Source organism: Theropithecus gelada, chromosome 2 (assembly GCF_003255815.1).
Source record: "Theropithecus gelada isolate Dixy chromosome 2, Tgel_1.0, whole genome shotgun sequence".
Classification (NCBI taxonomy): Eukaryota; Metazoa; Chordata; class Mammalia; order Primates; family Cercopithecidae; genus Theropithecus; species Theropithecus gelada.
In genome coordinates, this window is record NC_037669.1 from 45,019,838 (window position 1) to 45,036,898 (window position 17,061).

Here is a 17,061-nt window from a genome sequence, read left to right on the forward strand (position 1 = left end):
GCACCTAGCATAGTGGCTGGCACCTTGTAGGTGCTAAATAAATGCTCACCCAGGAGAGATGGGCTCTGCTCCTTACTCAGAAATCCCTCAGATTCCTAAAGACTGGTCTGCCTCTCCTTACCTTCCTTCTGATTGCCAAACCCCATTCCTTTCCCATACCTGGCTTGTTGGTTTGTTTGTTTAGCTGTTCCTGCAAAAATCTCTAAACCTCTCTTTCTCTGTTCTTGGAGCAAAACTTGTGAGTTTCCTTCCCTCTCAATGTTTTAGAGATCCTGCTGGGACAGACAGTGTCAAATAATGCAACTTGCCATCTCCAGGACCCAGGCAAGATTTATTGGCTTCTGAATGAGGGGCAGCACCAACATTGTGTGTTCTGTCTTTCAGCATCCTCTCTCAGTACGTGGGAAGTAACGGGGTTTACCGCTTACTGGCTGGGAGAAGTTGGGGAAATAACCTCTCTCTGTCTTTGCTTCCTCATCTGTAAAATGGGTAAATAATAGAACCTGTGGGAGGATCTAGGTTCCATGGGGCCTGAAATTTTTTTGAAAGTACAAAATTATGAATATAAAATTAGGAACAGGGCTTTGGAAGGAGCCCACACAAGTGAGGGACCTTGAAGCCCAGGCTTCATCTACTTCATGGCAGCTCTGTGTCTGATGGAACCAGTCAGGCTGTGGAGAAGTTTAAATGGAAAACTATACACAAAGTGCTTAGTGCCTGACATAATAGGTTACTGTAATGATAATAAGTATTGTCGATATTTATAATTGTTTTGATACAAACTGTTGATATGTATAATTATTTTGATAAAACAATTATAAATTAATTCCATAAATAAAATCACAAAAAATAGACATGTATAATAATTATAAAGCTTTTTTTTTGGGGGATGGAGTCTCACTCTGTCACCAGACTGGAGTGCAGTGGTGCTATCTCAGCTCACTGCAACCACCTCCTGGGTTCAAGTGATTCTCCTGCCTCAGCCTCCCGAGTAGCTGGGACTACAGGCATGCACCACGCTTGGCTAAGTTTTGTATTTTTAGTAAAGACAGGGTTTCACCATGTTGGCCAGGATGGTCTCGATTTCTTGACCTAGTGATCTGCCCACCTTGACCTCCCAAAGTGCTGGGGTTACAGACGTGAGCACCACACCTGGCCTAAGCCTTTTTTTTTTTTTTTTTTTTTTTTAAAGACAGGGTCTCACTCTGTCACCCAGGCTGGAGTGCAGTGATGCAATCTCAGCTCACTGCAACCTCTGCCTCCCGGGTTCAAGCAATTTTCCTGTCTCAGCCTCCCCAGTAGCTGGGACTATAGGCTTGAGCCACTGAGCCCAGCCAAAGCTTCCATCTTGTCTCCTGTTCCTGCTCACAAGTCCATCAGAATGAAGGGAGTGGAGTGAGCCCCCATCTTCAGACTGTCCCTACTTGGGGCTCTCTAGTCCTTAAACATGGGGACCCCATTCTGATCCCCATGTTTAAGCAGGTTCTTGTCCTCTCACTCATAAGACACATAACTTGTGAGGAGACCCAGGGGACGCCTGGGAGGGGAGAATCGGGGAAGTAGACCAGAGGAGGGGTGAGCACTAACAGCCGGGCTGAGGGGCCTGGAGACAACCAGCCAATTGGAGGGCCCAGCAAACTCCCAGAGCTTCTCAGAGTGTGTACATGAGCAGGAGAGAGGAGTCAGGCCCAGAGAGGTCAAAGGGCATCACAGAAATAGCTGGGCTCTTGAAAAGGAAGGTGACTGTGGACGTTTCAGTAAAGGCTGTAGGTTTCCTACCACATTTTTTCGTGCTGGGTGTGGTCAACCACAGGCCCATGTGTTGGCTGTGGCCAAAGAGGCTCTTATCCCTTCCAGTAAGAGTTTGGAATCTGGGAACAAGGGTTACAGGACTTCACATGACTGACGTTCTTCTCAGTGAATTTCCATTTCCTAGTTCCTCCGTGAATGGTGTTCCTGGATCCCTGGAGTGGCTGCATCCGCGTGGTGTGTGTGAAATCCTAGAGAGGGGATGTCTGTTTCTCAGGGAAAGTTTGGTAGTGAAGCTTGGAGAAGGAACACATGTTGAGAAGCAAAGCAAGTACAGTGTCCACTCCAAGTCCCCCACTCCACCCCTGCAGCCACCAGCACAGGGTGTAATGGAGAAGAGTGCAGTGAGGGGGCAGGGGGACAGCTTCCTAAATCCAGAGGAGCCCCCAGACCAAATCTCCAGCCGCTCTCCCAGGAGGTCGCCTGCCCTTGGGATAAAACGTCCTTAACTATCATATCTCTGACGGGAGGATGGGGGGCTGGGGGACAGAAAGGTTTGTTCTTTAAAACTCTCCCCTTGCCACAGCCTGGAGGTTCTCTTGTTCCAGAAGAGGATGGCGTTGGAGGGAGCCCCAGCCATGACTCACTTGGAGCTAATCCTTAGCAAATCTATCACCATGGAAACTGCCAATCATCCATGCTTTTCATAGCTTAACTGAACATCTGCCAGGAGACAGCAAGTCATACAAACCATTCGTCCTGCCTATCGTGTTTACATTTGGGGCCCTGAAAAACAGAGACAGAGACACGGAGGGCAGCTCTCCACAGCAGGGTGACGGCCCAACTCCGGCCACTAATCAGCTGCGTAACCTCTGTCAGGTCCTTCACAAGCTCCTCTGCACACCTCCTCCCCCATCTGGTAAAATAAAGGATTGGATCAATGATTCTTCGCCTTGGTTGGGCCAAAGGAGAGTGGGAGGGACAGGAAAGCATGTCCCCTAAAAGGGGTGGGGCAGAGAGGCCTTTGTAGTTACAATCTATGCACTATTATCATTTTACATTTGAAATCTTACAAAATAATACTCATAAGTTAAACCAGAGAAAACAAATCTTGACTCATCGTCTTAGGTAGCTATAGCTTTCTCAGCGGAAGGACAACGACACTCCATCTCTGAGCCAGAATGTCCCGTGTCTGTGAGGCTTTTAGTATCATTATCAAAAGGGAATATAGGCCAGGCATGGTGGCTCATGCCTCTAATCCCAGCACTTTGGGAGGTGAGAGGCCGAAGCGGGTGGATCACTTGAGGTCAGCAGTTCGAGATCAGCCTGGCCAACCTAGCTGATCTCAACTCCATCTCTACTAAAAATACAAAAATTAGCTGGGCATAGTGGCATGCTTTTGTAATCCCAGCTACTTACGAAGCTGAAACACGAGAATCGCTTCAACCCCCACTCACACCAGGCATCCTCTCTCTTAGGAAAGCCAGCCGTGGGAGCAGGGTGGAGGGGCGCATCAGGGCCACATTGCCAAGACAACCCCCTGGTGCACCGGAGTACGCCCGGGACATTCCCTGCACAGTGTGACCAGGCAAAGAGGCCTTCTGCCCCTGCCTCTAGGGTAAATGCTAACCTGGCATCTCGGCCCAGGGGTCTTCACTCAGTGGGGACACTGCCAGGCCCCGGGGAACACTCAGATGGTTTTCAATTTGTGTGTGGAAGGAGAGAGGAAGAGAGACTGGGAAACATCTACAGATGTTAATTTTGTTTTAATTCCCTCTGTTTTTCCCCTTTCCTTTTCTGTCCATTCAAGAGGAAGCTGACCTATATTCTCTTGCCTCGTGGGAGACAGGAGGCAGAGAGGAAGCAGAATTTGCCTGTCCACTGTTTTGGCTTCTGTTTCTCAAAAGCCTAGGTCCTGAGAAGATTTTGGAGGGAAACAGAAAAGAAACAGCAGAATGCCTGGGGAAACCATGGGGGCACAAGGAGAAAAACTATCACATAGTTTGTGCGGCCACATAAAAATACAAATGCAGAATCAAAAATTATTAAGTTTTTTTTTGTTTGTTTGTTTTTTTTGAGACAGAGTCTTACTCTGTCACCCAGGCTGGAGTACAGTGGCACGATTTTGGCGCACTGCAACCTCTGCCTCCCAGGTTCAAGCGATTTTCCTGCCTCAGCTTACTGAGTAGCTGGGATTACAGGCATGTCCCACGACACCCAGCTAATTTTTGTACTTTTAGCAGAGATGGAGTTTCACCATGTTGGCCAGGCTGGTCTCGAACTCCCAGGCTCAAGTGATCTGCCTACCTCATCATCCCAAAGTGGTGGTATTACAAGGCGTGAGCCACTGTGCCCGGTCCAAGAATTTTAGAAACAGCAAAGGCTTAAAACAAGCATGAGGCCCTTCTCAGGGTAGGGACAGTGTGAACGCATAGGTCACACACCCAGAACGCTGGCCCTGGACAGGAGTGTCCCCCATATTTGACAGAAAACTGGTTCTGGAGTTTGGGGCAGGGGGAGAGAGAGGCTGTTCACAGGTTCTGGGGAAATGAGGACCTGGGACCCCCCCCACTCCCTGGCAGCACTGGTGAGGAGCTGGTAAGACCCCCAGTCTATGTACTTGGGGAGTACACAGACCCTAAGCATAGGGTTCCCAATCTCAGATTTCTGGTCCCTGAACGCGGCTCAGAGGCAGCACAAACCTGAAAGGCCCTATGGACAGGACGATGGGAAGGCCTGGTTCTGTTTACAGATAAGGAGTTGCAGAGCCCCCCAAACATGTCTGGGTACTGTATAAAACCCTAAGCCCCTGGAACTGGTGCAGAGCATGGCAGGAGCAGGTGGAGGCATGCTGAATTACTGATGTTAATTTTAAGCCATCCTGGCAGAATGAAGGCTTAGAGTCAGAGACTGACTCTTCCTGTTTTATAAAAATGAAAACGCACTATTTCTGGCAAATCTGGATTTGTGGATCAGGATTCGACCTGCCACTTTCAAGTCCTAGTTCCAGGCTCATTTCCATGGCTGAGCCTTAAGAAAAGTCAGGCAGGAGGCTGACGCAGTGATACAAGCGATAGATGAAGCTGGGACCACAGTTGTCAGATGGTAGAGATAAGGAGAAGTAGAGAGAATCTAGCGACTCTTAGGAGGTAAAATTGACAAGACTTAGAGGGCACTGGAAAGAAACAGGGTGGTCTGATCACTGGCATAAGCAATTGGCTGGGTGGAGGTGCCATTTACTGACATCAGGAGTACAGGAGGAGGACGAGTTGAGGGGTAGGTGAGATGGGTTTGGTCAAACTTGTTCGGTCCAAGATACTCAAGAGAAGATGTCACATGGGCAACTGAATGCATGATGTGAAGATTGGAGGAGAAGTCTGGGCTGGAAGTGTGAATTTTAGAGTCATCAGTTTTGAGGGTGGTTATTCAACAATGAGCATGGATGAGACTCCAAGGAAAATAGTTGAGAAAGAGATGCGAGGGCCTAGGAATAGCCTGAAGATCCCCAACATTGGATGGTCAGGCAGAGGGGATGCACCTATGAAGGCAAGTCAGAGAGTAGGAGGCAGCTGAGAAGGCTGCACCATGGAAGGCAAGAGAAATGCAAAGGGAAGTGCATTGTTGCTGAGAGGTCAAATAAAGTGAGAAACTAAAAATGCGTGCTGCATTTAGTAACAAGGAAGTCACTAGTGACAGAGCCATGTCGTTGTAGAGACAGGCTTGCAATTCCCAAAGGAAAGAGTGGGAGAGTTGAGCAGGGGATGGGGATAAAAGAATGGAGATGGCGAGACATGTTATGTTTGGCTATGAAGAGGAGAGGGAAAGGCTATTGCTATAAAGAGAAATGGGATTGAGGAAAATCAATTAAAGATGATTAAAGTTATTGTCCTTTTCATTTTAACAGCTTTATTGAGGTATAACTAACATACTATAAGATGTACATGTTTAAAGTGTAACAACTTGAAAAGCTTTGCTATATGAATATACCCGTAAAATCATCACTATAATCAGTAATACACACACACACACACACAAATTTTTTTTTTTGATACAGGGTCTCACTCTGTCACTCGGGCTGGAGTACCATGGCGTGACCAAGGCTCACTGCAGCCTTGACTTCCCAAGATCAAGCAGTCCTCCTGCCACCCACCACCCACCCCCAAGTAGCTGGAACTACAGGTGATTCTCCTGCCTCAGCCTCCCAAGTTGCTGGGACTACAGGTGCATGCCACCACACCCAGGTAGTTTTTGTATTTTTAGTAGAGATGGGGTTTCACCACGTTGGCCAGGCTGATCTCGAACTCCTGAACTCAGATGATCCACCTACCTCGGCCTCCCAAAGTTCTGAGAGTGTAGGCATGAGTCACTGAGCCCGGCCCAAGCTAACTTTTTAATCATGTTTTGTAGAGACCACAGGGTCTCACTATGTTGCCCAGGCTGGTCTCAAAGTCCTGAGCGTGAGAGACCCTCCTGCCTTGGCCTCCCAAAGTGCTGGGATTATAGGCATGAGCCGCCATGCCAGACCAGGAATATATTTTTCATCCCCCCAAAGTTTCCTTCTGCACTTTGGTAATCCCTTCTTCCTGCTCCTCTCACTCCCATTCCAAGGCATCTGTCACTATAGCTTGCATTTTCTAGAACTGCATATAAATGGAGATGTATACAATCGTATTTATTTGCTCTTTTTTTGACCTGACTTCTTTTACTCAGCATAATTATTTTGAGATTCACCTATATTATTGTGTGTATCGATAGTTATTTCTTTTTCTTTTTTTGGAGACAGAGTCTCGCTCTGTCACCCAGGCTGGAGTGCAGTGGCACGATATCAGCTCACTGCAACCTCTGCCTTCCATGTTCAAGTGGTTCTCCTGCCTCAGTCTCCTAAGTAGCTGGGACTACAGATGCCTGTCACCACCATGCCAGGCTAATTTTCTTTTGTATTTTCAGTAGAGACGGGGTTTCACCATGTTGTCCAGGCTGGTCTTGAACTCCTGACCTCAGGTGATCCGCCTTCCTCAGCCTCCCAAAGTGCTGGGATTATAGGTATGAGGCACCACGCCCAGCCAGTTATTTATTTTGATTGTTGAGTGTTTTCCTATTGTGTGGCTACACCATAGTTTGTTTATGCACTCATCTGTTGATGAACATTCAAGCTATTTCTAGTTTGGGGGCTATTAAAGTTTAAGCTGCTTTGAAAGTTCATGTACAAATCTTCAGATGAACATAGGCCTTTGATCCTCTGCAGTGGATAACTAGGCATGGAATAGCTGGATGTAATTTTTAAGAAACTGTCAAACTTTTTTCCAAAGTCATTGCACCATTTTACATTCCCTTCAGTAGCGCATGAGGGTTCTGATGTCTCCACATCTTTGCTAACACTTGTATGGACAATCTTCTCAATCTTAGACATTCTAGTAGCTTCTCCTTCTTTTTCTGTCCCTATCCCATTTGGGGTGGGGACAACAAGTTAGGAAATGGCCACATGTAGGAGGGCAGAGGGAAAAGGGAGAGAGACAAGGAGATGAGGCAAATACACACCAGGCTATCAACACTCTCTTGATCAAGAGTGAAATGCTTTTCTCTCTTCATTAAGAGTCTGTTCCCTTGGGACAAACCCAGTCACTAGCAAATGTTATTTTTTATGGAGCATCTGGTCAACATGTTAGCTTATTGCCTTCCAGGCCAGGGACCCAAGCATGGGGCAGGGGTCCTACAGGTACCTTGGCTGTGGGAGACTCCTCTACAGTCACTGTAGAGCAGGAACTTGGGGAAGGGAGGGTAAGGAGATTCATTCCTCACCCCTGGAATATTGTTTTGGCTCACACCTGATACAGCAAGAAAAGACAATAGTGTTTCTCTGCCCTCTGGGAGAAGATGTGCTGGTATGGGCAGGGGGAAGGGAAGGCATTCCCTTCCATTCCATTCCCTTCCATTCCATTCCCTTCCATTCCAGGCATGCACTTATTCCCCTGTGAAAAGAGCAGCTTGTCCTGCTGAGGAATCTGTCCCATTCAGCCCTATGAGATATGTGTCCTTTCTATGAACAAGAGGTGCAATGTGTAAGGAGTGAGGAGGATTAAATCATATTGAGGGCCTTCGGCAAACTCTGTTAAAATAATAGATTTTTATGTTTGAGGCCAGGGGTTCAAGACCAGCCTGGGCAACATAGTGAGACCCTGTCTCTACAAAATACATACAAAAATAAACAAAATAACAACATTTTAGTCAAAGCTAAGCCCATATCTAAAGTTGGATATACATACCAAGAGCACATGTAGGCCAATGATGATGCTGAATTTTGGAACCAAGAACTTATATCCCAAATTTGAGAGTAAAAAGGAACCCAGATTACAATACCTGTAGCCGCTGGGAAGAAAACCCCAAACACAGTGAAAAAAGATTCCCCGGGGCTGTAATCGGGCAGCGTGTTGTTCTGTAGCAGTTCGGGTGAATATCCAATGAAACCATGTTCTGAAATAATGCAATGGAGAGCAACATGAGCCCAGTGAGAAGACACAGGAGGCATTTCCCCAGATGACAGTACTACTTCATATATTACTTTAAATGTTGGAAAGGTAGGGGCATGTGTGTGACACAGAGTGACAGAGCGGCTCTGCAGAACCATCTTCCTTCCCACTTCTAAGGTTGACTTTTGTGTGCTGATCCCATAGACACAGGTGGATGAAATAACATGAAAGGAAGCAGTAGTTAGTTCTGGGAAGGGGAGCATTTTCATCTTTTGCTTCACAGACTTTAATATAGCTGAAATATCTTTCAATGAGCATGTATTTATGTGTTTGTTTTCCATTTAAAAAATCAATCGATATTTGCAAGTTACTTCCCTACTCAAAAACCTTCAACGAATCCCTAATAGTTACAGAATCAAGTCCAAACTCCTATCAAAGCCTCCACAACCTGGCAACAGCCACCACTCCCTACTCATCCCTTGCTTTTTCTCCTCCCCAGCAGCCACACCCTGAGGAAGGCCACCACCCCCACCCCCGTGCCTTCGTTAAGCAGTCTCCTGGCCTTCCAGACTCTTCTCCCACATCTCTAAGCATCATATTGGGCCAACTCTTCAAGCTCAGCTCAAATGGTGCTCCTTTGGGCTTTATAAGGACTCCCTAATCAGAATCTATTCCTCCCTCCTCACTGCTCTTGGCGCTAGGTCTGGCCACAGTAAGACCTTCCCCAACTAGATTCCTTGAGGCACGAAATCCAGGTCTGCAGGTCTCTATCCCCCAGAGCTAAGCACTGCACTGGTGCACAGTAGCTAGGTTGCAAATATGGGTCACGCTCAAAAGAACCTTTCTCTTAGATCTCTCAGCCTATGGGCACATCTCGCTTCCACACTTTCAATTTGACTTGTTCACAGACTACTTTATAGCAGGAACATCTCAGATCTTATTTCCTCAAAGCATTTTAAACATTTTTGTACATCGACTTTAACAAAGTTTTTTCAAGTGGTTTCAACCCTGCAGGCACATTGCTTCTTTGTCAAAGGAGGTCACTTTGAACAGCATCTGTGAACACGCTAGTGAGCTGTGGAATTTTAAGACACAAGTCAAGTGTTCTTGGTTTCAGGAACACCCAGGATATTCAGCCTCTGCTTCTGAATCTCATCTCTGAGAAGGAGTTGGTTTGTTCCTATTAATTGTTGTCCAAGAGAAGCCAATCCCTACTCCTTCTCCCTCAACCCCTGTGGTGCCGTAGGATGGGTATTCAGCTCTCACTCCACAGCCAACCCTAGGGTTTCAGGGACAGAATTTCCCCAAGCCTCATCCTCCACCCACTTGGAGCTTAATTACAGCCCAAGCTTCCATCCACAAAAGAAGGCTCCTGCCACTCCGATGAGTCCAGTGAGGTCGCCCGCGCTTCACACAGCTTCCAAGATTCACAACTTCATAAGAAAAACATTTTTTAAAAAAACAATAAAACGAAACCTCAGGGAAGCACAAGGGACCCTTGAGAGTTCAGTCAGGACTTAAATCATTGTCAATTGCTTTATTTTGCCTGAATACAGAATTTGTTCTGGCATATTCAATCCTAAGTGCTGTACAACTTTTCTGAATGGTTTGGCGTCTTCATAGCTGGCCCTCCCCTCATTAACAAAAAAGCAATAATAGCTAAGTTAACTTTAGCTTATCCGCTGGCTGACCTCACTGATGAGTCTTAAGGAGGAGAAAACCAGCCCAGCCTGCCTTGGAACTGAGCTCAGCCAAGCTGGACCGATGTGCAGATCGGAAAGCACATCTGAGCGGAGGGCTGTACGTGCCCGGCAGGCCCGCCTTGCAGGACATAAAACACTTCATCAGGCGCATTCATCTTCAAGGGCCCAAGGGCGGCCCTGACACATGGGAATATTTGGTCACCGGGCCTGAAGGGCTTTGCTCTGGCCAGCCTGAAGGTTCAGAGGGATTTCAGGCCCAACAGATGAGTCACTGGGAAGCCTTTTCTCGCCTGTTCCTTCAGCAAGACCGGCAGGCTGAGATAATGAGTCACTTGGCTGCCTGTGGGCCTGCCTCAGTTGCCCTCTGTTGCAGGGCTAATGAGAAATGGAGCCCTGCCACATTCGCAAGTGCACACTCACACTCACACTGCTGCTGGCCCAGGCTGCTCTGAGCTGGAGCCAAGCTCAGTACTGAATCTTGCTCAAGGAAATAGTCTTAACTTTGCAAAGAACACTATGGACAAAAATACGTGTTAATGCTTTATTTACAATAATGTAAAATCGGGGGAGGGCTCGATTATAGTGGCTCACGCCTATAATCCCAGCACTTTGGGAGGCTGAGGCAGGTGGATCACTTGAGGTCAGGAGTTCGAGACCAACCTGGCCAAAAGTTGAAACCCCGTCTCTACTAAAACTATAAAAATTAGCCAGGTGTGATGGGGCACGCCTGTAGTCCCAGCTACTCTGGAGGCTGAGGCGAGAGGATTGCTTGAACCCGGGAGGCAGAGGTTGCAATGAGCCAAGATTGCACCACTGCAGTCCAGCCTGAGCAACAGAGCAAGACTCTATCTCAATTTTTTAAAATTTAAAAATAAACATAAAATAAAAAACATCAGAGGAGGTTCTAAATGTCTAACTATGTGAGACTGAGACATTTTAAAAGCTTATAAAGAGTTTTTAGTATGAGAGAAAACTGTCCATGTTATATGTAATATATGTTAATTCAGAAAACTGGATACCATTTATAGTATAAATACAAAAAAAAAGGTGTATTAATCTATACATGTAAGAAACAGCTAGAAGAAAACACACTGAAATACTAACTGTGGTTGTTTGTATAATGCAATTACAGGCAATTCTTTTACTTTTTTTTTATTTCTACAAAACATCCACATTTAAGTTAATGGACTGAGTGCAGTGGCTCATGTCTGCAATCCCAGCACTTTGGGAGGCTGAGGCGGGAGGACTGCTTGAGCCCAGGAGTTTTAGACCAGCCTGGGCAACACAGAAAGACCCCTTCTACAAAACACACACACACACACACACACACACTTATCTGGGCATGGTACTAGCTACTCAAGAAGCTGGGGTGGGAGAATCACTTGAGCCCAGAAGGTAAAGGCTGTAGTCAGCTGTGACTGTGCTACTGCACTCCAGTTTGGGTGACAAAATAATTTTTTTAAATGAACATAATCTACTTGTCATCAAAAAATAATACCTTTTAGGAAAACAAACAAAACATCCCACAATTGAAAGCCTACTTTCTCCAGAAAGCTTTTCTATGTATGAAGAGCTTTTCTTTCTTTCTGTTTATACTCTATTTCCCAAAATGATTTGAGTGGCTTATGAGAAAAACATAAACAAGACAGGGAAAATAAAATAAGGACCAAAGGAAGAAAGAAACTGAGCAAAAGAGAGAGAGGGTGAGAACACCCCTACTTGTACCTGCATGACCCACAGTCTGAGGCCTTATTCAGAGAGAATTTTCTGTTTTGACCAAGCTCACTGAGGCAGGGCATTGGATCTGGTGGCCCATCCCTCACATGGGCCACTTTCCAGTGGACAAAAAGGAGCCCCCAAAGCTGGCACAGTGGACCCTGCCTCATTTCCTCTGCCCCTATCTTCCCAGGCCCTTATGACTTGCACCCCTCACCTATCACCACCCCGCCTCAGGGTCCCCAATCCTGAGCCAGTCCCCAAAGAGTCTTCCTCACTGGTCCCCATCCTGCCTGCTGGGGCGTGGGTCTCCTTCCCACACCCTGAACCTGGTGGCCCAGCCAGACCTGAGGCATGGCTGACTCTCTGTTGGGCTTATGCAGAGTGGGTGCCCAGGGGAGGAACTGATGGCTCTGACTGGCCGGTACTGGCTAGTTAAGCACGGTGTGAGGTCAGCAGGTCACACCCAGGATTAGGGCTGAGGTCCACGCCATCTGCCATGCCCTCCAACAGTGGCTCTTAATGCCTGACTTGCTGATGCCCAGACCAAAGGTTCCTAATTCTTTTAGTTGCCCCATTTGAGAGTCTGATGAAAACCATGGTCCCTGTCCCCATAGACACCACATTTTGCATATCATTTTGGGAGAGGGCAGATTTCTGAAGTCTCTCTGGAGGGCACGGACCTTAAGGTTCGAGACCTCTACTCTAGCAGCTACATCTGTACCTAAGACTGTCCCGCCAGGAGGCACCCACAACTTCCCAAGCCCTGACTGCCGCCGTGCCCTGCCTCAGAATGGACAGCAGCCCTGAGAGTGACGCAGCCAATAATGTTTTAATGCCATAATCCTTGCCAAGCAATGGCCACGACTGTGTGCACAGAGATTGTGCAGGTCACCCCAAGAACATCACAGAGCAACCTCACTTCTGAAAATAATGCCAAGCAACCAATGACTGAACCCTTCCTATGTGCCAGCCACTGAGCACCAAGACCTTACAATGTCATACTTGTACAACGACTAACTGAGGACACCGAGGATCCGGAAGGTGAAAAATCTTGTTCGAGGTCACATAGCCAGATGTGTCTGTATTTCACCCACTGCCTCTCCCGGTGGCAGAACCCAGGCCTCTTTCTCTAGGAGGTGGGTCCCCAGGCCCTGGCACTGCACCCCCTTACAGAGAGATACCTACAGCACAGGTTGCCTTTCAACCCCAGGAAACATGCCCACAGAGATCACGGCATCTCCCCCGGCCCCATCTGTGTAGGGCAGGTAGGAGTCCTATCCTGTGCCAACTGGTATGTGACTGGCTGGAGTTTACACAGCTGGGAGGACACAGCCCGTCCTGGACCCCACATCTGAGTGAATTCAGGTCTCCATCTACCACACTGTCCCTCTGTAATCCATCCCAAAGTCATTCCCCAGGAATTTCCTTTTCTTTTCTTTCTTTCCTTTTTTTTTCTCAAAGAGACGGGGTCTTACTCTATCACCCAGGTTGGAGTGCAGTGGCACTATCGTAGCTCACTGCAACCTCAAACTCCCAGCCTCAAACAATCCTCGCACCTTAGCCTCCCAAAGCACTGGGATTACAGGTGTGAGCCACGACGTCTGGCCTCCCCAGGGATTTCCAACACTTGTTTCTTGACCTCGGAAGAGTCTCTTTGCCTCTCTGTTGGGCTTTCCATTCCTCTGCTGGTGAAACTGAGACTGTGGTCTGGGGTCCTGTCATCTGACATCTTCCGACTCTCAAAGGCGTGGGATGCCTGGGCCCTGCAGCTGCTGCATGAGAATGGATCTGGGTTTGACCTGAACATCTGTTTCTCTATCCAAGGAATAAAAATACTTTGGTTCAGTTTGAGCTGTATGCTTTTAGGAAGAACAAAAACAAAACGGGGGGCGGGTAAGAGAGAGAACAAATGACGGCAAGACCCAGGCAGTAGCAGGCAGAGGGAAAGTCCTTGAAGCTCTGTCTGCAGAAAGGTTTGATCTTACCACCCGGAATTCGGGTAACTCGGGCTTCTTGTGATGTGGCCAGTGGGCTGTGGCTCTTCAGGGCCCACCATCTGCTCCCAAGGGGTGCTCGCGGGAGCCTACCCTCCTCCCCTTAGCCAAAGGCAGGCAGCGGGGGTCACTAGTGGGACCCAGAGCTGCTCCAGCAGGGTTGTTGGGGTGCCCAGCAGCCGGGCATGGGGCCCTTGGCCTGGGTAGGTGGCTGTTGGGGGGCTCTGGGTGGCACCTGTGGTGCCCCCGACATTTCCCCCCCGCCACCGACGCCGCTGGGGGCTGCCGAAATTAGAAGAGGGAGTCGGGAAGTCATACCCCTCCCTGTGGGCGTCGGGTTGCACTGCTGACTAACTTAGAAAGCGAGATTTCTAAAAATGATGCTGGGGCTGCGGGCTGTGGGCTCCTGCCGCGGCGGGGGCTTCCGGCGGCGCTCTCTTCTGGGTCCCCCACCTCTGGACCAGCGACCGACGACCAGTCAGACAGCCCTTTCCTGGGAACGGACAATAGGAGAGGCTGGCGCAACCGAGAATAGCCAGCACGGAGGAAGGGCTCCGGACGGAGCAAGGAGGGTGGGGCTCGGAGGGCGCAGGAAGAGCGGCTCTGCGAGGAAAGGGAAAGGAGAGGCCGCTTCTGGGAAGGTACCCGCACGACGACGCCGGAGGGGCGTCAGGGGAAGTGGGAGGCCCCGGAGACTGCGCTAGGCTCCTCGGCAGAGGAAGTGGGCGCGGGCGCACGCGGGACCTCGCACCCGGCCTCGCGCGCAGCCTCTGGACAGCCCGGTGCGTCTCACCACCTGCACCTCGCCAGACGCGGCCTCACGGAGACGGGGATCTGCAGCCAATCCGAAACTGCCTGGCCCAGGGGGTCCAAGGAAAGGGGAGGAAAGGGAGTGTCCACAGGCCCCATCCTGCCACTTGTCACCCACAAGAGTTCCTTCCCAAGCAGCCCCACCCTCACTCGGACACTCACTCACTCAGATACTGCCCAGCCCCAGATGGGCTAAGAGGCACAGAGATGGGCAATTAAACACAGCAGGACCGGTCTGCCTGGGCTGGGAGTGGGGTTTTTCTTCTGGGAGCTGCAAAGGGTGAAGCAGTTATAGGTTATCAGGGAGGAGCCCAGTCAAAACTGAACTCAAGAAGCATAGATTTGGGAGAAGTCCCCGCCATGCTCATCCTCCCTCGGCATGAAGCACAGGGCCCCCTTCCAGGCACAAGGACCCTGAAGATCTCTGGGTGGAGGAAGGCAAGAACAGTGGCAAAACCAGGAATCAGGACAGCTGGGTTAGGGCCCTGGTTATGCGAGGACTCACTGTGGGACTGTAAACAAGCCCTTTTCCCTTGGAGCTTTGCAACGCAAATTTTGAGTCAGCGAGATTGGCATGGGCCAGAGACCCAGCCTTCCTAATGAGCTCCCCGGTAATGCCACGCTCCTGCCTGCAGATCGCACTCTCAATAGCGGAGTACGAGATAATTTTTCAGAACCCTTCTAATTCTGAAGTCTACCCAGCCAGAAGCCCACTCTCAGGCCTCTCAGGACACACTCTCCAAATACACAGTTGGTTTCCAATGGCAGAGGTAAAATCCCAAACCAGCTTCCATAACATGCCCCCCCTCTCTACCCTGACTCTGTGGTTGTTGATACGGGATGTGCTCCAGAACCGTGAAACAAGCTCCCTACCACAGTTTCGTATGTTAATAAAACCTTACTGGCCGATAATGAGAGATTATATGGAAAGGCAGAGAGATGAGGAAACCTTCATGGTCTCATTCATTGGCCTATTTTAACAACTGAGGAAACCGAAGGGCAAGCTGGAGCCAATTGTTCAAAAGACATGCAGAGTCAAAAGGGGAACAGTAACCCTAATTGAGAGTACAGTTTGGAGTCCAGATAGTATCAAGTCCCAATCTGTTGGGCTCTCCCATTGAACTGGGTCATAACAATCCTGGTACAACTATTGGTGTTCAATAAAAGTGTTTTGAAATAGAACTGACTCGGGCTATATTGCATCGGACTGTTTTGAAATTAAACTGAATTGGGCTGTATTGCCTTGTATTGATCACTGCCTGGAGATTTGGAAGAGGAAATAATAACAGTTTTCGAAGAGGTCCCCACGGAGTTCTGGGCGTGAGCCTGGAGCCTTCCTCGGACCACAGTCTCCTCTCTGGCTTCAGCCCTATTGACTTTGGTCCTCCAAAGAGAGGGTGGAGAGAGGATGTGCACAGGGTTTCCAGCCCAAGACCCCACCCAGAGAGAAAATACACAGAGGGAGGGCTGGGCATTCCAGCAGTGGCCAGAAGGGAAATCTAAAGTGGGGCTGGACCTGCCCAGAGGGCCAGGGGAGTCCCACCCAGCCCGCCTAGGGAGGAGCAGCCTGGAACCCCTGCCTGGCCATGGGGAGGGCCCCCACCCTGTGGGAGGGCTGGCTGTCGGGAAGAAGCCCCAGGGCTGGGCAACCCAGGGGATGAAGGGCCAGGTTGGGGGATGTCAGGGCAGCCTCCCTGGCCTGGGAGGGAAGCGGTTGAAAGTGTTCCATAAAAAGAGCAACTCCCGCCACACCCTGTGGTCTAGGACGGCAGTCCCGGGGCTCTTTCTGAGCTAAGGATTCCTCATTTGTGAAAGGAAAGATAAGCTTTTTCTTCATGAAGAATGGTTTCTGATAACCAAGAAATTGTTCCATCTGTTAACACGGGCTCTATTTTAAATGCTTAATGAACCTTTTCTCATAATGGCCTTGAGATCAGTAAGCTGAGAGGGGATTTTTGCCTAGAGAGGCCTCCAGCCGGAAAGAGCTGTCAAATGTCCAAGAATGTGAAAAGAATCTGACTTGAGGAGCCACTAGGTTCTCGCCTGGGCCCCAGGAAACAAGAGGCATCTCGGGGTGAGAACAGTGCTGTCCACTTCCCTGTGCACCATTCGTTCCAAGTGCTTTACGTATTAACTCACGGAAGCCTCACAACTACCCTATGAGGTAGATGGATTTTTTTTTCAGGGAAGGAAACTGAGGCACAGAGAGGCAACTGGGATTCAAACATCGTGTTGCCACTGCTGCGGCGGTGCTTGTCCAAGGCTGCAGGGAGTCTTGGACGAGTGCCAGGGGCTCCAGCTGGTCCAGCTGGGACCCTGCAGAGGGGTCCAGAGAGACCCCGCCCCCAGCCCAGCCCATAGAGCCCCCACTAGCCTGCCCTAGAAAGGAGCCCTAAGAAAGGAAAATCTGGCCTCCTTATCTCCTGGGGGAAAGGAATGCGCTCTCCCTCCCGCCAGGATAAGGGGCTGTTTTAACGGGAAGTCTCCACCCTGGCTGTGGGTCCCTCCCAGCCACCACTTATTCCTTCTGGCTGTCTCTGCCTCTGGCATCCCACTTCTCACGCTTCAACTCCTGACCCCCAACACCCCCAAAATAATCCTAACTCAACTCATGGCCCC

The 17,061-nt window shown here is 49.2% G+C and overlaps 1 protein-coding gene across 1 annotated transcript in view; it reads right to left on the reverse strand.

Annotated features, from left to right (window-relative positions):
* SLC12A8 (solute carrier family 12 member 8) overlaps positions 1 to 17,061 on the reverse strand; it is a 127,488-nt gene that overhangs the window by 49,953 nt on the left and 60,474 nt on the right. Inside the window, exon 6 of the mRNA XM_025376334.1 lies at positions 8,107 to 8,220. Coding sequence (XP_025232119.1) covers positions 8,107 to 8,220 — 114 coding nt within the window. The remainder of the gene's footprint in view (positions 1 to 8,106; positions 8,221 to 17,061) is intronic.